Source organism: Scyliorhinus canicula, chromosome 10, assembly GCF_902713615.1.
Source record: "Scyliorhinus canicula chromosome 10, sScyCan1.1, whole genome shotgun sequence".
Classification (NCBI taxonomy): domain Eukaryota; kingdom Metazoa; phylum Chordata; class Chondrichthyes; order Carcharhiniformes; family Scyliorhinidae; genus Scyliorhinus; species Scyliorhinus canicula.
In genome coordinates, this window is record NC_052155.1 from 95,585,310 (window position 1) to 95,612,128 (window position 26,819).

General features: G+C 48.0%; 1 protein-coding gene across 1 annotated transcript in view; it reads left to right on the forward strand.

Annotated features, from left to right (window-relative positions):
• The window catches only part of LOC119972132, a 660,627-nt gene that overhangs the window by 559,376 nt on the left and 74,432 nt on the right, over positions 1-26,819 (forward strand). The window contains exons 50-52 of the mRNA XM_038808465.1: positions 912-1,119; positions 9,632-9,688; positions 9,783-9,934. Coding sequence (XP_038664393.1) covers positions 912-1,119; positions 9,632-9,688; positions 9,783-9,934 — 417 coding nt within the window. The remainder of the gene's footprint in view (positions 1-911; positions 1,120-9,631; positions 9,689-9,782; positions 9,935-26,819) is intronic.

A 26,819-nucleotide genomic window follows, 5' to 3' on the forward strand; every position in this document is an offset into this window, starting at 1 on the left:
ATAGTTTGCACAAGTCTCAATTTTGCCCCCTCCCTCTCTTCACCCAGCAGGCCCGGATTGGTGTCGGGTGCAACACAGTTGCTGAACCGTGCCCCATATCTAAAGAATCAGAATCATTTTAGGAAACTGTAGTATGTGTTATCTGTATCTAATATCTACAGCAAATGAAATATAATTCAGGGTTTCGATCAAGACAGACAAGAAGTCGAAGCTGTTCGATCATGCCAATTCAGTGACACAATGAGACCGCTAAAGATTTACGATGCTCGGGACATCTCACGAGATTTCATGAGTCGTCGAGATCTGGACCTCACGCTCACTGGCAAGGATCCAGATTCGCATTTTTAAGCGAGTATTTTGCTTCATTTAAATATGTCAATGCCAGAGTCTTCCAAGGCTTGGGAACGAATGGCCATGCCTGGGAGACCTAGCTGGGGCGCCATTAGCATTGGTTTCCACAAACGTGGACCAGACGTAGTAGCACTTAGTGGGGGAGGGGGGTTCTCCCAGATGATCGAGGACCCCGGGTGGTCGGGCTCTGGGCAGGGTGGTATCCTGGCACCTTGTCACTGGTAGCCTGGCACCTTGGCACTGCCACCCAAGCACCCTGGCCGTATCGCCCTGGCTGAGCTCGTCAGTGCAGGAAATGACGCTAAGTGTGGTCTCAGCAGGGCATTCCTCGCCAAGTCCCAAAATAAAAGAGCCTGTTTGATAGCGGGGTTGTTCTCAATGCTGTAGGTGCTGAGAAACACTCCGCTAACACACCCAAAACAGGACTGGTTTCTTCCCGTTGAATCGCGCCCCACAGCATTGATTGATGTCACTAGCACTAACCCCGCAATTACCATATTGTGATGAAATATTCTGACTAATTCACTGTTTCACTTCTCAATGGATATTCGATTTTGCAGATTAACACATTGGTAATTGAAGCAATTGATGTCGGGACACTTCAGGAACTAACCATCCAAATGGAAAGAGGTTCTGATTTGTACCTGGAGAAGATTATTGTGAAGGAAGGAAAGTATGCAATGAGAGATCATGTATTTATGGCACGTGATTGGTTACATAACCCAAAAGATATAAACAATATATCAACATTAACCCTACCAATTACAGGTTAGTGAAATTGCAGCAATAGAATTCTTAAAACTTCAGTCATTTAGTATAAGATTTTAAATTCTGAAAAATTTCTGAGTGAAAAAAAAGGCATGAAATTTGTTCATATAGCATCTGTTTTATGTCACTATAGCCTCTTAGGCCATCGATATTGTGGGCCGGAGGTGCACGCTTTTATGATCTGGAAATATAATGCCTGCCATATTACTAAAAGACAAAAAATTGTGCTGTATTGTCCATGCCTGAAGCAGGCATTTTGCTCTTTGTATATGCAAATAAGAGAGATGACAATCGTTCGATGCTCTCATTGCAACATTCAGGATAAACCAGGTCTACATGTGACCTAACATGCGGTCCCTAAAGGGATTACATGTTAGGACACAACCATCAAGGTAAGTTTTAAAAATATACCTATCCTGAATGTGGTGTAATGAGGATCACGTATTCTAAGCACATGAACACCCTTGGTATTCCCCATGGAACCCGCTCCAGATCAGTACCGATTCCTGCTCTCCCGATCTATACCATTTATGGGCAAATAAGGAAACGAAAACACAATTACAGAATCATTAATTAAATTACACTTTAAATTAGGCCTATACAAAGGAACGGGTAAAGCTTTACACCAATACCCCATATCAGTAAATTCTTATTCAGCAACATTTTTAGAGGAAAATTCCTGTCACCTGCCGACGTCAGTGAACAGCTTATCCTGTATCTCCAAGAATAATTTTTTGCTAATGTACATCAGCAGACAAACGTTAACCAGAAAACTTTCATAATTTCTTGCACCCTGTCCCACGTGAGTAGTGAAAACCTATAAGTTTATCTTCGGCTTTACCCATTAAGAAATTAATTTCCCCAGGTGCACTTTTACAAGCGCTACAGTTTTTAAAAAATGTGAACATTCAACTTTCACATGTTTTTATGACAAAGATAAAGGGTGCGATTGAACAGCCTCATCGAGCGCAACTCAATGACGTGACGCTGCCGTTAATTCTCACGAGAGATCTTTCACGAGATTTGCAACACTCAGAATACCTCGTGACATTTAATGTGATCCAGATTTACATATTTAAGTGAACAGTTAGACTCACTTAAATATGTAGGTGTCCAATGCTCCCGAGGCTTGGGAACGAACGCCTGCGTCTGGGAGACTGCAACATGTACTAGTCAACACAAACATGGTCCAGGCATAATGGGACCTGGGGTTTCTCCCAGGACATCAAAGACCCCAGGGTGGTCAGGCTCTGGGCAGAGTGGTACCCTGGCACTCCTGCTGCTACCCTGGCACTGCCAGCCTGGCACTTTGTCACTGTCACCCAGGCACCCTGGTAGTGCCACCCTGGCACTGGCTGGGTGGCACTGGCAGGGCATTGCCCGGGTGCCAGGTTGGCAGTGCCAAGATGCACAGAGTCCAAGGATAGTGCCTGGTGGTGCCCTGCCCTTATGATATGGGGTTGGGGGGGGGCTCAAGGACCCTCTAACAAGTAAGTTGCAGCATTGGGGTGGTCCGGAGGCCTAACTTAGGATGCCAAGGGAGGTTGAGAGATTGGGGCAACATTTAAAAATGCCGTTCCGATCTCTTCCTCACTGACAAACTGAGTACCCTTAAATCAATCTTCATCTCCGGATTGTCTTGCTTACTATTCTGAGGTGAGTCTGTTTCTTCCGCAGTACCATATTCCTCATTTTGAGCTGATTTCTTATCTATCTCGTCTGTGTTCGTGGTACTAACATATTTGTGAGATGACTTGTAATTGTCTTCCGTTGCAAAGCTTCTATTGTCTTCGAACCATTGTGGTCTTCCAGGTGGTACTTTATTCCTAGAGTGACACCATTTTTAGCAATCCCAACTGGATCAACACACCCTCCTTAATAGAATCCATTAACACCTTTGAACACAGACAGAAGCTCAGCCATCTGACAAAGCTTTGAAATAGCCAAACAAATGGTAAACAAAATTTCAAACAAAAATGAAAGCAATCGGGACATTACACACAATCTGATCTGGATTTCATGATTGTGAAAAGCAAAGTAACACATTATCCAGTGGATAATGAATTCTAATGAGTCTGAAGACATTTCCACTTTCACAATGCTGTTCTTCCCTTCACAGTTGGCCAGTTGTCAAAAATAACAACCTATCAACTACATTATCTTAACATTAATCTTAATATAATCTCTACATTAAGGGGCTGGTTTAGCACAGGGCTAAATTGCTGCTTTGAAAGCAGACCAAGGCAGGCCAGCAGCATGGTTCAATTCCTGTACCAGCCTCCCCGAACAGGCGCCGGAATGTGGCGACCAGGGGCTTTTCACAGTAACTTCATTTGAAGCCCACTTGTGACAATAAGTGATTTTCATTTTTTTCTTTTCATCTAATGGTCATGTACTTTTCCAAAACAAAGTACTATGATCAATCACTGCTAAAAACATATATAACTTATACTGCAACATTTCATTGTGGCATGTGAAGAAGGCAACAAATTTTGTATTTGCCTTTCAGATGTTGCGCACCCCCAAACCATGGTTCACCTCTGGTTCATTACACCTGGCGTCATTCATGTTATCTACTAAAACCACCCTGACTCCATCAAAATTGTATAAAGTCTAAAATGTCCACTTCCACAATGGTTCAGGCAACTTCAGAACAGTGTAATGCAGGCTCTGCCCATCCCCTTATTCCACACTGATGAAATTTGCCAGTTCAGGGAATAGGGGGTGGGATTCCTGGATTCAGGACCTTCCCAACTTTTTATTTTAGCCCACCTGGTGCACCTTGCCTCTGCATTATAACGGAAAGATCCAGCCCCACATCTCTGGAGTATTTGACTCATGTTTGAATTATTATCAGACTTACCAAAACATAAAGGTTCACCGAGATTCTAACTTTGCATCAAAGCAAAACAAGCCTTGAAGCCTGACTGCTTGTTGGTTTCAGCCCTAAGTTATGACCCACAGGCCTCTTGGCCAGATATACCATGGCCTGAAAGTAATGTTTACCATCATAGAGTAGTGGCTTTGTTGGTGAAAAAAGCAGCCTGCGGCTTGTAGCCAGTCACTTCACTTCGAAAGGTCTTTTAACCTTGTTATGCACGCTGGTACGAATCGGTCAGTTCTGTCTAGCTGTCCACAGTTAACAGCATTTCATACTTTGCATGCTCCTGAGTTAGATAGTCTCACAAGTCTCAATACCAAATTTTGATTAAAATAATACCTTTCATTATAAAAACCAAGAATTCTAACACACGGTCCCTCACTGAAGTTCAAGTCGGAAAATGTTTCTCCTCCAGAGAGCTCTTCTATCCCCTCCACACTCTTCTGATCAAAAAGATGCTGTCACTGTCACAGAAAAGTATTGGGCATTAAATAAGCTGTGAGGATAAAAATAGGTAAAAGGCAAGTATTTGAAAGGTTGGCAGTGCCCAAAGTTACAGTTACCCAATCCAGACAGAGTTCATCTGAGGTTGCTGAGAGTTAAGAGAGTGGAATCTGCTGAGGCTCTGGCCACAATCTTCAGCCTTCTTAGAAGTGGGAGTGGTAGAAGAGGAATAGATAGTTGTAAATGTTACACTACTATTAAAAAAGGGATAACTTATATTCTGTAACAACAGACTAGTATCCTAATTTTGATAATGTGGAAATCTTTAGAGACAGTAATCAAGGACAACATTAATTGCCAGTTGGAGAAAAGCTTTATTGTCGGAAAGCCAGCATCGATTTATCAAACGCATATTGTGTTTACCTTGATTGAGGTGTTGAATTTTACTAACACTGTTAAAGTCCCACTGCTGAAGCCAAAAGTGGGGGCATGACCCTGGTTCATATGGAGGTGGACCCCAGGAAGGCATATTCCCAGCAGTGACTAATCAAATGGCCATTGCTAAGGCTGCAATTCCTATTAAGGATTACTGCCTGTAATGACTTAGGACAGGACCTGGACACAGACATAGCGGCATTGGTAGGTTGGTGCCAAAAATACCAACAAGTGCAGAAGATGCCACCGTTAGCCCCGCTGCACCCATGGGAATAGCCGAGTAGACCACTGTCGCGACTTCATGTCAATTTTGCAGGGTAGTTTATGGGTTCAATGTTTTTTGTAATAGTAGACTCCCATTCCAAATGGCTGGATGTCTACAAAATGAACTCTGCAAATTCAACATCAACCATCAAAAAGCGTTGCACCTCATTTACAACACATGGTATCCCCACAACACATGGTATCCCGGAGGTGTTAGTTCGGATAATGGATCGGTTTTCACCAGCCAGGACATCACAAAATTCATGAAGTCAAATGGCATTCGGCAGATAAGGACGGCACCATACCACCCGGCGTCAATTGGGTTGGCGGAGAAACCCGTCCAGACCCTAAAAGGCGAGTTGAAAAAACAGCAGCATCATTCGACACCAAACTGTTGCGCTGGCTATTTGACTACAGGACAGCCCCACACGCCACAACGGGAATAGCACCAGCGGAGCTACTCATGGGCAGATGACTCCAAACCAGGTTGAGTCTACTAGTCCCAAATTTAGGCGGAAGAGTAGAGCGACACCAAGAGGCCCAATGCAGGGGCCACGACAACACTCGCCGAGAAAGGCAGTTCAACATGGGAGAAAAGGTATGGGTCATAAATTATGCCAATGGCTCCACATGGGTAGCAGGAACAGTCAAGGCCAGGACAGGACCTATGTCGTATGAGATATGTATGGGAAAACTATTCACGTCCCTCCGACACCACCGGTGAGGACATTGGACTCGGACGTGGACACAATGGATGATGCCGCAGCTGTCCCCCTGGCGCTGGAGGAAAGGGGCGAACTACCCTTCAGGCGTTCACTCGGAAAAGACGGGTGCCTGGCCGTTATACCTCCCTACATTGGAGGCCGAAGTGGAGGATCCGGACCCAGAAACGAAGCAGGAGACCCGTGAGTCACGAGAACTCCTGGGACTCCTCGGAGTCTTGGGGGGGGGGGGGGGGGGGGGGGGGGGGTGTAAAGACTTAGGCCAGGCCTTTGAGATTGGCCAGTTAGAATATGAGTTCCCTGATTAGTGGCCCAATCAGGGAATCCCTTTCTCTGTATATAACAGGGAGTGTCAGATCCTCTGCACTCCAGGTGTAGATAGCAAGCTGAATGCACCTGGTTGTTTTGCTGTTGGTTTTGTAAATAAAAGGAATTCTGGTGAAGGGACTTCTGCCTCCGTGAACTTATTACTGGCCTGCTTCCAAGAGTTGGCAGTTCAATCAGGGTCAGCAACAACCTCAAAAGTGCCACTACTTGCGGAGGTTTAGCCATGCCTCTTAGACTCAATTTTCTTATAACAGATCCAGCTGGCAGTAAGCCTTAAAGGGCGAACAATTTTTGGGAAGATAATGCTCAGACTTTTATTATGAAAACATTCAGGCAGTGCCTTACGGGACCATTTTATGTCTCAGTTTTTCTCCCAAAATAGGTGATAATTCAAAGGAAATCCCTTTGCTAGGTTAGAAAAGGCGCGCAGGTGTCAGCACCAAGGGGAAGGATGCGGGAAGAAACAGCAGTATATTATTATCATTATTTACCATCATTAAAATTCAATAATTGATGGAATATATATAGATCGATTTGAGGGCAAAGTAGTGGAAAGCTTCTCGAAAAGAATAGCAGATAATTTTCTAAATGATCGTTGTGAAGAATAGTCAAATGTTAACAGATGAATGGAGTGATACATTTGCCAAAGGTGCATCGTGAAAGCAGGACTGGTTTGGTGATATGCACCACCAATCTTACTGAGCTATTTATAAAAGCTCTGCTATATGTACTTTCTCTGCAGCATAGCTACCTCTGCCTGCCAATCTGAGTCATTTTTTAAAAAAACATTGTATCTGACAAGTTTAATAGATTTCTTTGAGTAAATAACAGAGTGAGTTGATCTTGAAAATTCAGTGAATGCTGTCCCCATTTTTTAAAAGAGGAGACGAGATGGCACCAGGTAAGTCCATTAAGTTTGACATCAATAATAGAACATAGATCATACAGTGCAGGAGGAGGCCTCTCAGCCCATCGAGTCTGCACCAATCCACTTAAGCCCCCACTTCCACCCTATCCCCGTAACCCAACAATCCCTCCTAGCCTTTTTCTTGGTCACTAAGGGCAATTTATCATGGCCAATCCACCTAACCTGCACGTCTTTGGTCTGTGGGAGGAAACAGGAGCACCCAGAGGAATCCCACGCAGACACGGGGAGAACGTGCAGACTCCGCACAGACAGTGACCCAGCAGGGAATTGAATCTAGGATCCTGGTGCTGTGAAATCACCATGCTAATCACTTGTGCTACCATGCTATGAGGGAATGCCGGAGGGAATCATTTGGGTTAAAATGTATGACAACAGAGAGAAGGACATGTTAAGAACACGCAGCAGTGCTTGAGCAACGTAGTTACTATCCTACATTTTAGTTGCACTTTTTTGAAGAAGGCACCAAAATAGTGGATGAAGAAATTGTCTACTTGGACTTCTAAAAGGCTTTTGACAAGGAACTATATAGGAAGTTTTTCTGACACATTGAATTCTTCAGTATTAATATATTGAGCTGCACTGAGAAATGGATGGAAGATAAAAGACAGTAATTATAGATGGATAGGAATCTGCTTAGAGACTGAATGGTATCCTGCAGGGATTGGGTGTTGGAATTGTTGCTCTTTACTATTGTTATCAATTATGTACATATGGATGTTTGAGACACATTCTGCAAGTTTGCAGATTATATTAAGGTTTGTGCAAATGTTCATATTGTAGGTAATGCTGTCTGCTTCAAGTAGCTCAATATGCATTAGGGAATTGAGTTTGTGATTGGCAAATGATATTTAACTTAGCGAAGTGCAGTTTTATGCATGTTAGCAAAATGAATACCAATCATACATACACCTTTCAGGGAAAAGCATTAAAGCAGGCGGAAAAAGAAAAACAATTTAACTCCAAAATTCATGAGCAACCGAATTAATAGGGTGCATTTATAGGATTTAGCAAACTATGTTACCCTTTTAAAAGATTTTAGTCAGGCCTCAATTGGAATACCATATGCAACTTTGGCATTTTTTGTGTGATGGGTAATGTTGCGAGCTTTTGCAAGGATGTTAAGAAAGGCCACTGTAGTAATTTACAGTTTGAAGCACCTTAGTTGTTAAAATGGACTAAAAGTATTGTGGCTCGATTGTGATGAATTGTAGATTTGGGGATAGAATCATAGAATCTCCACAGTGGTGGAAGCCTCTCAGCCCATCGAGTCTCCGTCGACCATTGGAAAAAGTGCACTCCCTAGACCCACACCCCGATACCTTCCCCAGACCCACACCCCAATCCCCTCCCTAGACCCTATCCCAGTAATTCCATCTAACCTTTTGGGGGCAAATACCTGATTTATCATGGCAATCTATCATGGTCAAGTCACCTAACCTGCACATCTTTGGACTGTGGGAGGAAACCGGAGCACCTGGAGGAAACCCACGTAGAAACAGAGAAAATGTGCAAACTCCACACAGACAGACTCACAAGGCCGGAATTGAACCTAGGTCTCTGGCGCTGTGAGGCAGCAGTGCTAACCATTGCACCACCATGCCCCCCAAATAATTTGATCAAAGTTTACGAGATTAATTGATGCTAATATTCTGGATGAATTTGACTTCCTTAGCTTGGAATCTGTAGCACTAACCATTCTACTTCTTTCTTTGGCGTTCTGACATTCATATCTTAATGGCAGACCATTAATGGCATAACCATTCCAGGCGTACCCACGCATTCACTAAAGATATGAGTGGGAAATGCAACATTGGCAAGCCACCCATCAACCCATCAACCAGAGTAGCCACCATCTGCTCCCCTACAAAAGGGGGGAGGGGAGGTAAAATATTTGGTCCAAAATCTTCATGGCCTCAAGCCACATCCCTGAATTGGATCCCCAGATGGATTGCATGTTTGCCTTCACGCTGGCCTGTTTTCCACTTTTTCACCCAACCTACTGTCCTGCCAGTCAATCCCAGGCCAGGGCTGAGGAAGCTCCCATCTCTGAGTCCTTTTTGTGGCAACCAACAGATCTCTAACACATGGATAGACAAATGTTCCACCCAAATGGAGACTTTCTTACTGGCAATAAAGGCTGCGGTCCAGCATATCCTGTCTTGGCCTATTTTATAGCCTTTCCCCACACGCCTGGTTCAATTATGACAGATGCGCATCAGAAGCATCCACCACTGCCAGCCCTCCAGCACCCTCACCCCACCCCTCCACCCTACGTCACTCCTCCCCAACATTTGAGGACAATGCCACTTCCTTTATTTAAGCTCATTAACTCAATGAAGCAAATAGTACCATTGTATGCTAGATGTAGTGCAAATGTGTTACGATTTTGATGAATCTGATACATCTTCGTCCTCCATCACTAAATCAAATAGCAGATTTAAGCAAAACTGATCATGAAGCTATTCAGAAAGCAAACTTGCTTTGACCAAAAAATATTTTCAATTAATTTAGAGCTTCAATCAAGCAGTGAATACCATGAACCTCCATCCTGGCAGCAAATTATGTCAGGTACATTAATGACCAATGCAAATCTTCTTTTAGTGTTTTTGTAAATTAAAAATGACATGACAATTCTTAATATTGGTTATTGCTCTTGATTCAGGTGGCAAATGGAAAATCTATCTAACAAACCTGAATGGCAATACAGTGAATAGGATTGACCTGGAAATGGTAATATATGGAAAATTGAAAAAATCTAACCCCATTCCTTTGTCGACTGAACTAAGTCGTCATGTGGACTTTGTGAAATTTGAGGTAAGTCATTAACGTCTGCAGTGCAGAACCGTATCTATTTTTGTAACGTTAATAAGCCCCATTGGTCCTTGATTGGAAAAAAAATTGGGTCCTCTAAATTTAAAAAATGATTAATAAGCCCACTGGTTAACAGGAGTAGTTCAAGGACCGGATTGAGTTTGTCTATTTGCAGGAGTTTCTCTGAGATCATTGCCATTTTGGCTCTGCTGGCAGCATTCCTTTCTCTGAGTTATACAACAGCAAAAACTTGCTAAAATCAAATTACTGCGAATGCTGGAATCTGAAACCAATAGAGAAAATGCTGGAAAATCTCAACAGGTCTGACAGCATCTGTAGGGAGAGAAAAAGCTAACATTTCGAGTCCAGATGACCTTTTGCCAAAGCTTTGACACTGGTTCAAAACCCTCAGTGCTGATACCACCACCGGACTCATGGAGTAACGAACAAGTGAGAACAAAACAGGCACCAACGGGAGCGCCTTGAACTCAACCTTACAGGAAGCCGCTCCATCCATTCCCAAACCAACTGCTCCTACACCGCCCATTTCCTAGCAATTGCAATGTTTGCTGCTCAGTACTTAAAAGCATCAATGTGGTGTTTCCAATTGAAAACCAAACTAAAAAGAGGTACATGTCAGAGATAAAGTTTATAGCATTGTACAATTCTCCTACCACTCTTCTTTCAACCATGTTCCCGACTGGGGAATTGTGCTGTGAGGCGTTCAAACCACCTTTCGTACTAAACCTAGATTCTCAGAGGTAGATTGCTGGACAATAAGTATCTGCATCGACTGCCTTCTCAGTGTCTATCTGCCTCTGGTTTCCTGTGGATAGAAGACCTCACTCACACCTTTTTTTTGTTCTTTCACAGGACATAAACATCGCTGGTCAAGCCAGCAATTTTATTGCCCATTCCTGATTGGCCTTGAGAAGGCGGTGGTGAGCCGTCTTCTTGAACCACTACAGCCCATGCTGTGCAGACACACTCACAGTGCTCTTAGGAAGGGATTTTGACCCAGTGGCAATGAATAAACGGTGACAGTCAGGATGGTGTGTGGCTTTGAGGGGCATTTGCAGGGGGAGGTGGTGTTTGTATGCATCTGCTGCCCTTGGCCTACTAGCTAGTAGAGGTCACAGGTTTGGAAGGTGCTGCTGAAAAACCTTAGTGAATTGCTGCAGTGCATTATGTAGATGGTACATATTGCTGCTATTGTGCATCTGTGGTGGAGGGAGTGAATGTTTAAGGTAGTTGATGGGGTGCCAATCAAGCAGGCTGCTCTGCCTGGATGGTGTTGAGCTTCTTGAGTGTTAATGGAGCAGCACGCATACAGGCAAGTGGTGATAAGAGCGTTGGTTTAGCTCAGGGGGCTAGACAGCTGGCTTGTGATGCAGAACAAGGCCAGCAGAGCGGGTTCAATTCCCTACCAGCTTACCTGAACAGGTGCTGGAATGTGGTGACTAGGGGCATTTCACAGTAACTTCATACTTGTGACAATAAATGGTTATTATTATTCCATTACATTCCTGACTTTGATTTGTAGATTGTGGACAGGCTTTGGGGAATTCGGTTTAGGGCCGGCATGGTGGCACAGTGGTTAGCACTGCTGTATCACAGTGCCAGTGACTCAGATTCTATTCCAGCCTTGAGTGATTGTGTGGAATTTGCACGTTCTCCACCTGTCTCTGTGAGTTTCCTCCCGATGGTCCGGATTCTCCCCACAGTCCAAAGATTTAGCAGATTGGCCATGCTAAATTGCCCCTTAGTGTCCAGGGATGTGCAGGTTCTGTTACAGGTTGGGGTGGTGGGGGAGTGGACCTGGGTGGAGTGCTCTTTCAGAGTGTCAGTGCAGACACGATGGGCTGAATGGTCTCCTTCTGCACTGTAGGAATCCTATGGGATTCTAAGAGGGGATGGTTACTCACCACAGAATTCCCAGCCTCTGACCTGCTCTGATAACCACTGTATTTATCTGGTTGGTTCAGTTAAGTGTTTGCTCAATGGTAACCTCCCAGGATGTTGATAATGGGGGATTCAGCGATGGTAATGCCAGTGAATGCCAAGGGAATAGGGTTAGATTCTTGTTTGGATTCCTTCACTCCTAAAACAAGACCTACATTGTTGAGATGAAGACCTGGGAGCTTCTCATTTCCATGTTGTTGTATTTTTGTGCCTTTTCAAATTCACTCTTAAAAAGACTTCCAGTGCAAGCTCCACTTAAAATATGCCGCTTTAAGAGCTGCATGCTGGCTTTAAGTGGTACAGTCAAGATTGAACTTATGCCAATCTTTCACAATATTGCATCTCTTGCTCACACATGCTGTGTCCAAAAATGTGCTTCATGTTGGCTGCATACTACAATCATATAAATCAACAGGTAGCCTGAAACCTGTCTGCATCAGGATGAACAGGCGCAGGTTAATTGCATAGCACAGTTCACGTGCCCATTTTCAGCAGCTATCCAATTTTGTCCCAAGAGAGATGAGGGCAATGCGCGTCTGGATAGAGGGGCGGCATTCTCCGTCCCGCAGCACCTCTTTATTTAATTAACTGAACTTAAATTCCCCAGTTGTTATTGGAGGTATTTGAATCACACCTCTGAATCATTTGTCCAGGTTCCTGAATTGTTATACCCCTTAACAGAATTACATAATTTTTACAATACAGAAACAGGTTTTATTAAGGGGGAGGTCATGTCGAACAAACCTGAGCGAATTTTTCAAAGAGATGACCAGGTGTGTAGATGAGGGAAATGCATTTGACGTGACCTACTTGCACTTTAGCAAGACTTTTGATAAGGTCCCACATGGGAAACTGATAACAAAGGTAATAGCCCAAGGGATCCAAGGAAATTTGGCAAATTGGATCCAAAATTGGCTGAGTGGCAGGAAGCAGAGGATGATGGTTGAAGCGTGTTTTTCTGACTGGAAGCCTGTGTCCAGTGGGGTTCCTTGCTGTTTGTGGTTTATATAAATTATTTAAATATGAATGTAGGAGGGTTTATCAGTAAGTTTGCGGATGATACGAAAATTGGCGGGGTAGTAAATAGTGAGGAGGAGAGCTTTCGATTACAGGAGGATATAATGATCATAATCGCTTATTGTCACAAGTAGGCTTCAATTAAGTTACTATGAAAAGCCCCTCGTCGCCACATTCCGGCGCCTGTTCAGGGAGGCTGGTATGGGCTGGTGGGATGGTCTGATCAGTGGCAAATGGAATTCAATCCGGATAAGTGTGCAGTGATGAGCTTGGGCAGGACAAACAAAGCAAGGGAATACATGATAAACGGCAGGACCCTGGGATGTACAGAGGATCAGAGGGATGCTGATGTGCATGTACATCGGCCCCTTAAGGTAGCAGAGCAAGTGGATTTAGTGGTTAAGAAGGCATATGGCCTTTATTAGCCGGGGCATAGAGGTTAAGAGCATGGAAGGTTATGCTGGAACCGTATAAAACGTTGGTTAGGCCACAGCTGGAGTATTGTGTGCAGTTCTGTGTAAGGTTCTTTGATTGGGCTGATGTTGAATCTTGATATTGTAGTGTGAGCAAGAACATTAGATTTTGCTGTAAAAACAAAGTTATTTGTTACTAACAGTACACAAATTACTAAAATGTCTATGATCAATACAGTTGGAAATAATGGTCTAACACAGACTAACACTAAGATACTACAGAGCTACTCCAACTCCTTACGAATACCTTCTCCTGGAACACATGGAGCTGGATTCTCCTCACCCCGACGCCAAAATCACGTTCGTCGACAGGGCAGAGAATCTAGTTTCCTGCACAAAATCGGGACCGGCGCCAGTTCCACGATTCTCCGCCCCACTGAAAAGTGGCGTACTCGAGGAGTACGCCGCGCCAATTATCCACCGCCTCAGGCCATTGCCTGAGGCCCGCCCCGCTATTCTCCGTAGCCGACCGGCTGAATTGCCGACGGCGTGTACCACTCATGGTCCCACTGTCTCGGATACCCGCGTGACAGCTGTGGACTCAGTCTGGGGCTACCACGGTCGGGGGGGGGGGGGGGGGGGGGGCTGATCGGCGGGCAGCGGGGCCTCATTCGGAACTGGGGGCTATATGTGTGGGCGGTTCAGGTCACGCGAGCGGCCGATGCAGGGAACAATTTCGGGGGTTCCACATCTGCGGGCTGAGTCTGCCATGAAGCATGGCGTGACCTCTGACCCAGAAGTGCGGAGGGCCGTATCGCCAGCTGCGAGCTCCACAACAGCTGCCTGCGCTAGCCCCCTTCAAGGCTGTGAATCTGTGGCCTTTTTCCTGGCGTAAAAGACCAGTTTTCACGACAGCATGGGTCCTTAGTCCCAAAAAGACCTGGGCCAATTCAACGACCATTAAGGGGCTAGCACCAGCGCCACATGGAACCCAATCAATTCCAATGAGAAACGATGCTGGATTCGTCGGATTCGCAATTGACACTCAAAGGCTGACAAGCTGCAGCTGCATAAACATACTTCACTCCCCACACACACCATTGCAGCCAACAAGATGGCAGCGAGAAGAGCGGCACCCCATTTTACGGAGGTCCTGCCAAGTTTGAGACCCTGCTAGACACCGTGGAGGATAAGCGGGCGACCCTGTACCCGGGCTCAGGAAGAAGGCTGCCGGCCATCACCATTTGCCCTGCCTGGGCGCAGGTGGTAGAGGCTGTAAGACCATGAGCAACACCGTCCAGACCAGCCAGCAGTGCCGTAAGAAACTGCTCAGTGGGGCCAGGATGAGTAGGCAGCACTGTGCCCCTAACACCAACCCCGGCCCTCACACCCATAACCCTATCCCTCCCCCACCTGGAGAGCATCCGAGCCCCCACCCTGCACCACATGCCAGCATCCATATTAGCCACCATGGTCGGTGCCCTGCCCATTGAAACCACCAGCTACCCACCCCCTGGGCTGCATGCGTCGGATAGTCTCCCCCACACCAGGAGAAGGCTGCCCATAACTGCCTAGGGTGGGAAAAGACTGGAGCGGGATCACTGGACATGCGGCCCCTCACCACAGCAGAGCAGTGGGCCCTGGATGTGGTCAGTGGGCCATAGGAAAGGCCAGTCACCAGGTGGAGGTCGGCGTCGGACGAGGAAGTAAGTTCCCACTGAGTTGCGGTTCCCGGTGACATGTGTGTTAAACCCGCCCAATACCACCCCCACACCACCGTCACCCCCACACCACCCGATCACCCACATACCACCCTCACCCCACACCCGCAGTCACACCACCCCCACCATCCTGCACCATCACCCCCCTCCCCAACAGAGCCCCGCCACCCCCACTCCCCCCCAGCCCGTGGTCTAATCATGCGTCATGTCTTACGATGTTACAATGGGATGGGCCCTTCTGGTGTCCCCCGCCACAGCCAGAGCCCCAGGTGCCGACCAGCGATGAGGACATAGACACGTACGCAAGCCATAGATCTGAGACCCAGGACACTCGGAGCTCAAGTCTGAGGATGACATGGATTCCCACCACAGCTGTCTCCAACACCCTCCAGCATCCCAGAGACACTCACCTCGCTTGAGCACTTTAGTGAAAAGGCTCCTGGGACACTATCTGGTGTGCACCACACAGCTGATACTGTACAGCAGGTGGAGGTAGGAACTCCCGAGGGGCGGACGGTGGAGGGCGTGCTGAAGAGGGCAACTGGAACGGACAGTCCTATCGATTGTCCCATCCAAAATAAAGGGATGTCGGCAAGATCCAGCACCTGCAGGCACAGGTGCATTGTTGGCGTCCGTGGTGGAGCCTTTGGGGGAACGGTTTCGGCTGTGGATCAGCATGTCCAAGGCCTGGGGCATTCTGTCCAGGTGGTGGCCGAGGTCCAAGACAGGGCTGCCCTCTCACAGGCAGCCACATGCCAGAGCCAACTGGATGGTGCAGCGGTACTCCTGAGCATGGCCCAGTTACAGCAGGCCATGGCTGAGAGCGATGGCAGCATTTTCCCGGCGTTGGCCGACGTGCCGCACATGCAGAGGGAGGTTTCCCAGTCCCAGACGTAAATGGCGCAGTCACTGGCTGATATGGCACAGACCCACACGATGGTGGCACAGTCAATGGGTGATATGGCGCTGTCATACACTAAGATGGTCCACTCTCTGTGCTCCATGGCCGCAATCATGCAGATACTGCCTGAGACGGAAGCGTGCCTCCAAGACTGGCAGCGCCATGTGTCGGGGGAGACTGTGGGGATAGCTACATTCACACACCCATCCCATGAAGTAGCCCGGGGGTCATTGGGAGGAGGTTCCACACCGAGGGAGGGGTTGATAGGGCCCGTGCTGATGACTCCATGCAGGGGAGGTGCCGGAACACCACAACACCTCAGATTCCCACCCCCACCCCCACCCCGGACAGGGTGGCATGAGACCACCTGGGACACCTGAGCAGGATCTGGGCCCTTTCTTCTGTCAGGGGTACTATCTGCCGACGCTGTCCATGCCAGCGGTATGATCTGTGGCCCCCATCTGCCCTCCCCCCCCCTCCCGCCCCGCCATCGGAGCTACTGTGGGTGTTGCCCTTGGGTGGACTGCATGATGCCCCACTGGTGGGTGGCAGCCCCTGGGGTAGGGATGGTATGGTGGAAGGTAGGGTGGGGGCTGGGGTTGGAGGTGGTGGGGTGGGGACACCCATACGGCCGGTGTCACTCTGCAGAACCAAAGCCAAGGTGGGTGGTCAGCGTGGTGCTCAGCAAGATGGCTGCCGTGCAGGCCACTGCAATGGCAGTCCGTGCTTGGACACCGCAGTCCTGTGGGTGAGGGGTCGCCCCAGCCCCATGCCTGTCCCCCCATCACCCCTCCACCCCACAGGCCCTGGCAGGACCCCCCAGCAGGCCCGGCCAGTGTCAGGACCGGAAGCATCTCTGCTTGTCCTACTTCCTTTCTCTCCCTCATCAGCCACGGCGCCTGTTTTTGATTTTTAAAAACACAAGTGAACCACATCGTCAGGAAATCCCCCCAGTTGAGGCGGAGAATCGCAGAAGTCCCAGAGAATACCAGATTAAGCCGGTAATGAGACGGCAACGGGTTTACTGTATGTGTGGAGTGGAACGCAAACGCCGCTGTCGAGGCACCAGAGAATTGTGATTTGCCGTGAAACCGACGCCCACCATGATTTCGGCATCAGAACCAATTCTCCGCCCAATCACGCTTCCCGGGTCTGGCGTCAGCTGATGGAGAATCCCGCTTGAGGTGTTTGTCAGAGTGAATGGTGGTGTTCCTTGAGCTGACAGTGAGTGTAAACCCTGTGGATGTATGACACCCAGAGCACAATGATGGCACCCAGAGTAGAGCTCTAATGTCACAGCAGACACTTTGCCAGCAAGAGGGTGTGAAATCCGTGCATCAGTAATTAAGTTGGGAGCTCAAAATATGGTGGAAAAATCCACCATTGCCGTCGGAGGGTCAAACGGCAATTTTCATGCCGGCAAATAACCTTGCCAATTTCAGGGAAAATTCCATCTCATGTTATGTATTTACAGTCACCCATAAATGTTGACATTGCAATCCAAATTCTTCAGGCCAAATTATTTGTGTAAATAATGAATAACAATCATCCCAGCGCAGATGCCAGTGGGATACCACTCTCAGTTTCCACCAATCTGAGTAACTACCTTTAACCCCCAACTTTCTGTTTTCTGTTTTGTGTCCAGTTTGCTATCCACTATGCTGCTCCCACTCCCAGTAAGGCGAGAGTGACTGCCCTTAAAATCAAGGCCGCATTTGATCAAGTGTGGCATCAAGGAGCCCCAGCAAAACTGTAGTCAATGGGAATCAAGGGGGAAACTCTCCACTGGTTGGAGTTATCTCCAACAAAGGAAGATGCTTGTGGTGGCTGATGATCAATTATCTCTGTTCCAGAACATCACCACATGAGTTCCTCAGAGGAGTGTCTTCGTACCAAGCATCTTTAGCTGTTTTATCAATGACTTTCCTTCCATCATAAAGTCAGAAGTGGGGATGTTCGATGATGACTGTTCAGCACCATTCGGAACTCCTCAAATACTGAAACAGTCCACATCCAAATATCGCAAGACCTGGACAATGAGTAATCCAGGCTTGGGCTGACAAATGGCAAGTAACATTCACACCACACATGGACAATAGCCATCTCCAACAAGAAAGAATGAACTATTCTTGACATTCAATAGTATTAACATAACTGAATCCTCCATTATCAACATCCTGGGGGTTAGAATTGGACAAAATCTGAACTGGACTCGCCATATAGTATTGTGACTGCTAAAGCATAACGGAAATTAGGAATTCTGTGGTGAGTCACATTGCACAAAGTCCGTTCACCATCTACAAAACCCAAGTCAGGGGTGCGATGGAATACTTTCCATTTGCCTGGATCACTCCAGCTCCAAGAACACTCAAGAAGCTCAACACTATTCAGGACAAAGCATTGGAAAGCAATCCACTCGATTGGCATTCTGTAGTAATCCACGGGAGGCAGAAGTTCCATCACCACACCAATATTTATTTACAATAACGATATTACAGGAGCAGCTACAAACAGTGCTGCTAGCAGTCCAGTCAACTTAAGACTGCTCACAAAGCCTACACAGGTGATTATATGGGCCCCCTCAATGAGCTATCATTGAGGGAGCTCATACTCTAATTGGCCAACCAATAAAGCCAATTGGAGTTCATTACACCCCTCCCCCCCAAGGTCCGAGGAATTCCTGCCAGCTGGCATTCCTCTGAGCTTCTTCCTGCTCCTCATGTCTGGGTCTGTCACCTCTGTGTCGTCCGCCGGGTCGTTCTCCGAAGTGGGCGGGGTGTACCTTATAGGTGCCCGTCTTTTCCTTGACGACCTCCTTGGAAGTTGTTCTTCCTCCTCCTCGGGGAGAGGTGTCGCGGCGGCCTCGTCAAGTGTGTCCATCTCCGACTCTGATGACTGGATGACGGGGTCTGCAGAAATTGCTCGGGGCTGGGGTGTGGGTATCCTTTCCCTCTGGGCTATCCCAGCTTGAGGCGGTCCTGCTTCGCCTGCCTCCAGGTGTGGTTCCGCTGCCTTTATTTGGTCTAGGTGTTTCTTCAGCACCTTACCTCCTATTGAAACCTCATAGGATATGGGCCCTGTTTGGGACTCTACCGTGCCTTTGACCCACGTTTATCCATTCCCATAATTCTTGACTCAAACCGGTGCCCCCACCTGGAAATGTCTCTGCTGCCGACTATTATCATGCCCCCTGCGTTGGGCCTCCTGTTGTTTCTCCACTTTCCCCGTTAAATTTGGGAAAAGGAGACTCAGCCTCGTTCGCAGCCGCCTTCCCAATAAGAGTTCAGCTGGCGGTATGCCCGTTGTGGAATGCGGTGTGGTCCTGTAATCAAACAGCCAGCGGGAGAGCTTTGTGTCTATTGACGCTGCTGGCTGCTTCTTGAGTCCCACTTTAAGTGTCTGGACCACTCTCTATACCAGGCCGTTGGTCGCTGGATGGTAAGGGACCGTTTTGATGTGACGGACTCCGTTTTCCTTCAGGAATTTTCCAAATTCCCCACTTGTGAATGCCGTTCCGTTGTCCGACACCAATACCTCCAGAAGTCCATGTGTTGCAAACGAGGCCCTGAGCTTTTCAATTGTCGATGCTGTGCTTGCCGTGTTTACCCGGTGGACGTCTAACCATTTGGAGTGGGCGTCCACTATCACCAAAAACATTGAGCCCATGAAATGGCCGGCGTGGTCAATATGCAGGCGGGTCCACGGTCTGCCTGGCCATTCCCACGGGTGCAATGGCGCCGGTGGTGGCACTCTTTGCCGCTGTTGGCACTCCTGGCACCGACGTACCAAGGCTGCTATGTCTGTGTCCAAACCTGGCCACCAAACGTAGCTTCGAGCTAGCATCTTCTTTTAGACACCCCTGGGTGTCCGTGATGTAACTCAGTTAAGATTGTCTGACGGCCCTGAGCTGGGACGATTACCCGGGCTCCCCATAATAGGATACCGTCTTCTACGGTTATTTGGTCCTTTCTGCTCCAGTATGGGTGCATCTGGGGCTCCACTGGTCTTTCTAGTTCCCCCGTTAGCAGTAAATGCTTCATCTTGGCTAAAACTGGATCTTTTTGCGTCCACAACCGAATATGTTGTGCGTCTACTGGTAGGGTGTCCAAAAAATTTAGAGTCATTACTGTCTCCTCTACTTTTGGTATTTGCGGCGGAGTGTCCGCGAGGGGAAGTCTGCTCAAAGCATCTGCATGTGCTACTCGCGTTCCCAGTCTGTGCTCCAGAACGTATCTATATGCCGCCAGTAGCAACGCCCAGCGTTGGATTCTAGCTGATGCAATCGGGAGTATTGACTTGTCTTCTTTTAATAACCCTAATAACGGCTTATGGCCCGTCACTATGGTGAGTTTCCGCCCGTACAGATACTGGTGAATTTTTTTTTACTGCGAATATCACCGCCAGTCCTTCCTTCTCGATTTGGGCGTACTTCCTCTCAGCCATCACCAAGGTCCTCGAAGCATAGGCTATTGGCCGTTCTTCCCCATTCCTTCCTATATGGGCTAAGACGGCTCCTACCCTGTAGGGGGATGCATCACAAGTGACCACCATCTCCTTCCTTGGGTCATAATGCTCTAGGACATTTTCGGATGACAGCTGTTCCTTAATGTCCCTAAATGCTCGGTTTTGGCGGGTGGACCATTTCCATTCTTGCCCCTTTTTTAGTAGCTGGTGGAGGGGTTCGAGGATGAATGCCCTATTGTCAATAAATTTTCCATAATAGGTTACCAACCCTAGAAATGATCGTAACTCCTGGACCGTGGTGGGAGCTGGGGCTTCTTTTATTGCCCTTACTCTGTCTTCTAATGGATGTAAGCCTGACTCGTCTACTTTATATCCCAGGTACATCACTTGTGGGGCCTGAAAAACATATTTTTCCCTTTTTAGCCGTACGCCTGCCTTTGCGAAACCCCTGAGCACTTCCTACAGGTTCCTTAAGAGTTCCCTGTTTGTCCTACCCGTGATTAAGACATCGTCCAAATAAATCGGCACCTGCGGTAGTCCCTGCAGAATATTTTCCATCGTACGCTGGAATATAGCGCAGGCTGATGACACTCCAAAAGGTAGCCTAGTATAACGAAAAAGGCCCTTCAGGGTGTTGATAGTAGCGAACTTCTGGGAGCCCTTGTCCAGTTTTAACTGCAGGTAGGCGTGGCTCATGTCTAGTTTCGTGAACTAAAGCCCACCTGCCAATTTGGCATATAGGTCGTCTATTTTCGGCATTGGGTATTTGTCCAGCAGTGCGTATTTGTTTACTGTCTGTTTGAAATCTCCACAGGGACGTATCGAGCCGTCTGGCTTCAAAATTGGTACCAACGGCACTGCCCATTCCGAGAACTGTACTGGTCTGATAATGCCGTCGCGTCGTAACCTTTCTATTTCGTCATCTACTTTCTTCCTTAATGCAAAAGGTACAGGCCTGGCCTTACAAAATTTCGGAAGGGCTTCTGGGTCCACATGCAAAGTTGCTTTGGCGCCTATGATTTCCCCCAAACTTTCCTGGAAGACCTCCGGGTATTTTTGGAGTACTCCACTCAACTGCCCGCTTCCACTCTGGAAAATTTTCATCCAATCTAATTTTAGGTCTTTCAGCCAGTTCCGTCCAATTAAGCTCGGTCCGGAGCTCTCTACTATCGTCAACGGTAATCTGAGCAATTGTTTCTCATATTCCATAGGTACATGAGTCGTGCCTAGAACTTCCAGGGGTCCCCCCGTGTAGGTTTTAAGTTTCGTCGATGTTTTTGTTAGGGTTAGTGGCTGGAGTCCATCTTTGATTTTTCTAAATGCTGCCACTCCCATTACTGATACGGCATCACCCGTGTCTACTTCCATTATTGTCGGCCGCCCGTTCATCCGTGGGGTAATCCTAATGGGTTCTGCCTTCTTCGTTGTAATATTATATAATTGTTCCCCTTCGGAGGAGGATGGGGCGTCTAGGTTGTGTACTTCCCTGCGTCCCCACCTGCTATTCCTCTTTTGCCACCTCCTTCTAGGGTTTCTGTCGTTGTTACCCCACTCTGTCTAGTGCCAGAAACGGTCCTTCTCTGTTGGGGGAGCCTCAGCTGGTACTTCTCTCTGTCTCCAGTTTGTCCTGGCAGACTTGGGGGCAGTTCTGGGGTTTTCCTTTTTCCCTCTATTCCTCAGGTTTTTCCTGAGAGCGGCTATCTGGTAGCAGGACCCGTTTCGGTAGTCCCTCTCACAAGTATCTACCTCCATTGGCGTGCCCTGTAGTTCCTGCGCCCCACTTGCTGCCTTTTCTAGGGACAGTGCGAGCTGTAACGCCTGCCTGCAGTCTAGCTCCGTTTCCACCAACAGGCGTTTCTGTATTGTGAGGTTGTTTAGACCACTCACTAACCGGTCCCGAAGCATTTCATTTAGCATCGGGCCGAACTCACATTTTCCCGCCAGCCTTCTCAGGCGGGTCAAGAAATTCGTGACTGACTCCCTGTCTTCCCGCTTCGCTGTGTAGAATCTGTACCTACGCAAAATTAGGGGTGGTTTTGGGTCGTAGTGCTCTTTCACCAATTCCGTTACTTCTTGGAAAGTTTTCGTGTCCGGCGCATCGGGATAAGTCAGACTACGTATAATGGCGAAAGCGGAGGGTCCGCACGCCGACAGCAGGATAAGCCGTCTCCTTTCGTCCGTCAGTATATCATTTGCCCAGAAGAAGTAACACATTCTCTCCACATACTGGGACCAGTCCTCAATAGCCGGGTCGAATGCCTCTGACATCCCAAAATCGGCATTTTTAAAATGGCAAGGCTTACCCTCCGAGTGCGGCAGCTGATCTCCGCAAAATCCGTAGTTTACCTCTTCGCCACTGTAGTAATCCACGGGAGGCAGGAGTTCCGTCACCACACCAATATTTATTTACAATAACGATATTACAGGAGCAGCTACAAACAGTGCTGCTAGCAGTCCAGTCAACTTAAGACTGCTCACAAAGCCTACACAGGTGATTATATGGGCCCCTTCAATGAGCTATCATTGAGGGAGCTCATACTCCAATTGGCCAACCAATAAAGCCAATTGGAGTTCATTACACATTATTTCCACAAACACACTCCTTCCACCATCAACGCACAGCAGCAGTGGTGCGTACCATCTACAAGAACTCATCAAAGCTCCCTTCCAAACCCATAACCCTCACCATCTTGAAGGACAATGACAGAAAATACATTGGAACACCACCACCTGAAGTTCCACTCCAAGCCCCTCACCACCCTGACTTGGAAATATATCACTGTTCTTTTACTGCCATCCGATCAAAATCCTGGAACTCCCTTCCTAACAACATTATGGCTGTAGCGACACCACATGAACTGCAGCAGTTCAACAAGGCAGCTAACCACCACCTTGTCGAGGGCAATTAGGGATGGGCAATAAATGTTGGCCGAGTTGGCGATGCCAACACCACATGAATGAATAAAGAAACGTTCCCCCAATTCCAATTCATGATCTTTATCATGAGTTTATCATATGGTAGCTTATTGAAAATTTTTGTTGATATGTCTGTTTCTATTCCACACACTACGGACGGGATTCTCCGGCGCACCCCCTCCGGCAGCGGGATTCTCCATTCTTGCAGCCTACAAATGGGGTTTCCCATTATGGCCACCTCACACCGTCAGGAAACCCATGGGTGTGGGTGTGCTGCTGGCGGACAGGAGGATCCTGCCGATGGAGAATTAAGCTGTACATTACCCGTGTCTATTCTTCCTTTTACTTTCACAAAGAATTCAATAAAGTTGGTCAAGGATGACTTTCTCTTTTGAAATATGTGCTGACTATTCTTTGTTGTACTGCTGATAAAAGAGCCATGCTGTCAAAGCTTTTTGTCTTGCACTAATCATGACAGATTTTCAAGAATAACAAATTTCAAAACGCACAGTTGATACTGCAAAAGAGGCTGCTGATTGGTTGTCAAGGTGACTCTAATTAATAGAGAAGTTGCCATGGAGACTCCACCAGTTACTCGAGTATACAGCCAACATTAACTGAAATTCAAATTTGGGAGATGGGTGAAGCTAGCTGTTTCATGCTGCTACTATATATTGCCAAAAGGAGTGGTATTCTATCATCAGGTCTAAAAGATGTTCTGCCTGAAAGACACCATAGGCTGCTCTCCCTTTTTTGAGAGTGAGCTGACGGGGGGTGATTTAACCTAAGGGTCACCATACCTCAGGCAAGGTTGAGAAGGCAGGGCCTTCATGAATAACCTCAGCCGGTACGGGAATTGAAACGGTGCTCCACATCACAAACCAGCTTTGCCAGCCAAATGAGCTAACCAATGTTCTGCCTGCCATACAAATGAGTATTGTGAGAAGTGAATTTCAACGCCCGTGTGATGCCAGGTCTTTGTACTGTACATTCCAATGGCTGATGGATCATATCAAACAACACATCCATTTAGCTGTTCTCAACAGGCAAATGGACAATACTCCCAGCTGTTCTTGGAAAACTCAGAGCACAGGGCAGAATTCTTCAATTTTGAGACTAAGTGTGGCGGAGAGCGGCTCTGGCAGTGCCTTCCCTGCTGGCTAGATTGGTGGGATCCCACACCAGATTCTCGGCTTGAAACCTCATTAATTATGTACAGGCGAGTTCCCCTCCTCACCCTCTGTTGGACCTGCAACTGATTCGTCCACCGCCGTGAACTGGTTGATTCAAATGTCCTGGCACCATATCCCAGTCCAGGACACTTAGATTACTCTCTCCAACCCTCCTGAATTTAGTGGACCCTCCAATATGATAGGAATTCAGCAGCAAAAGGCTAGCAGCCTCAACAAGAAGGCAGCACCTGCTTTCAGCACCGGGCCCTCACTCTGGGAATCCGGGCCCACCAACATGTGCTATGCCCTAGGGACAAATCAAAGAAGTACAATAACCTCACCTCTCCGGTTTGGGAGACTGTTGCAAAGGAGGTCAGTACAGCTGCCACCCACCTGCAAAACACCATCCAGTGGAGGAAACAGATGAATGATCTCATTCACACTGTCAGTGTAAGTTCTCTTTCAGCTTCATCCACTGTCAAATTCTCAGCGTGGCATCATGTTCTCAAGCAGCTACTCTCTTAACGGGTCTCACACATTCAGTTGCAGGGGACACATATCAACATTGACTCTCTCAACAAGACTTTCACGTCACCACCGTCCTGTCTGCCTTGTTGTTCCAACTGCAATTACTGTCCCTTCTGAAGAGGGCGCGCCACTCACAGGGGAAGTGTATTTCATCCCACCTCTGTCAATCACCTCTGAGCAATTTTTCTTTTGTCCCCATAAAGGCCAAACTTCCGCATACAAAGCGAGAGCGAGCCCAGACCGGGGCAGGGACAACAGAGATCATCGGCCTCACTAAGTTCGAGGAGTCTGCTGCAGAACTCATTGGTGAGGATCGGGAGCATGCCTGTGGTGACGCAGAGCTTGACCTCTTGCAACAATCTCAGACTAATTTCAGCCCAGATGTCACTGAACCGAATCCTGCAATTCACATTGAGTATCATGTACTTTGAATTAGCTTAAGCTCATCCACTAAAACTGTCTTTTGTATTTTTTGGTGCCAACAGACTGCAGCCAGATAGCCAGCCCAGGCATCCTCTGAACCCCCAAAGCACATCTAAGAATGAGGGAGTTCAGGAAGCACTCACCCCCACCCTCCACCAGTGCAGAGACACAAACCTTGGTGGGGCGTAGTTCAAGCTTAGACTCGAGGTTACTTTCTGGAGAACATCGCACAGACACATCCCAGCAGCAATAGAAGGCCGGGACAACCCTGGGCGGGATTCTCCAATTGCCGACCCCAAAATCCCGTTCAGCGATTGGCTGTAGAATCCGTTTTTACGGCGAAATCGGGGTGGCGCCTGTTCCGGATGCTTCACTCCCTCAAAAACGGCATACTCGAGGAGTACGGCGCATGCCGTTGGGACGGCCAACGGACGTCACCTGAGGCCCTCCCCTGATGCTCCGCCCCCAATGGGCCGACTTCGCGACGCCATCGGTCGCATGTCCTCTCAATTTTCGGGGACCTCGCATGCTGGCTGTGGAATCTGTCCAGCGCCGCCACAGTCCGCGGAGGGGGGGGGAGCCATTCTGCTGACAGGGGGGGCTTCGGCGGGGGCTGGGGGTACTGGTGGTGGGTGGTCCATGGGTAGCAAGGGGGGGGGGGTTACAGGCGGGTGCTATCTGGCAGGCCAGATCCGCGCGCGGCCGGGGGCATGTTGTACGGCGCGGCCACCACAGGTCGCCGGCGTGCACGGATGCACGGCTACGGACTCGGCCATTCTGCGTCCATATCTGCAGGTAAGGTTTTGTGGTGCAGCTACTAGCCCCTCACTGGGTGGATCAACAGTGAGGGGGCGCGACGACTGTTTGGTCGTAAGACCAGACGCTTTCTCCGGTCATAGCCACAAAATCGGAGAACTCAGCTCCTGATATCCGGCGTTCAGAGGGCCACTGGAGAAAAGCCACCCTCTCAATCCCAGTCAGATGATGAACCTTTGGAAGTGGCTATCAGTTTCTTGGTGGGGATGCAAAGAGAGGCAGCGGACATTGGACAGAGCTTCAACAATCAATTGTTTGAGTATAGTGCACAATGGAGGAGTCTCTTCAAAATGTGAGCAGCTCGAGGCCACCATGGGAAGGTTGGCAAAGACCATGGAGAACTTGGTCCAGCAGGTCCTGCTGGATTTGCACTCAGTCATTACCTCCATGGTCACACACTCTGGTTGGCATCTTCTGGATCGAGGTCACACGGGGAGGAGGCATCTTAACCTCCATCCAGGTGCCCTATCCCCCGCAGGAGTGATGCCCAGGCCCTCTGGAACCCACAGGATGGATGCCCGTCAGCTGGACACCCCAGGGAACTCCACTCAGGAC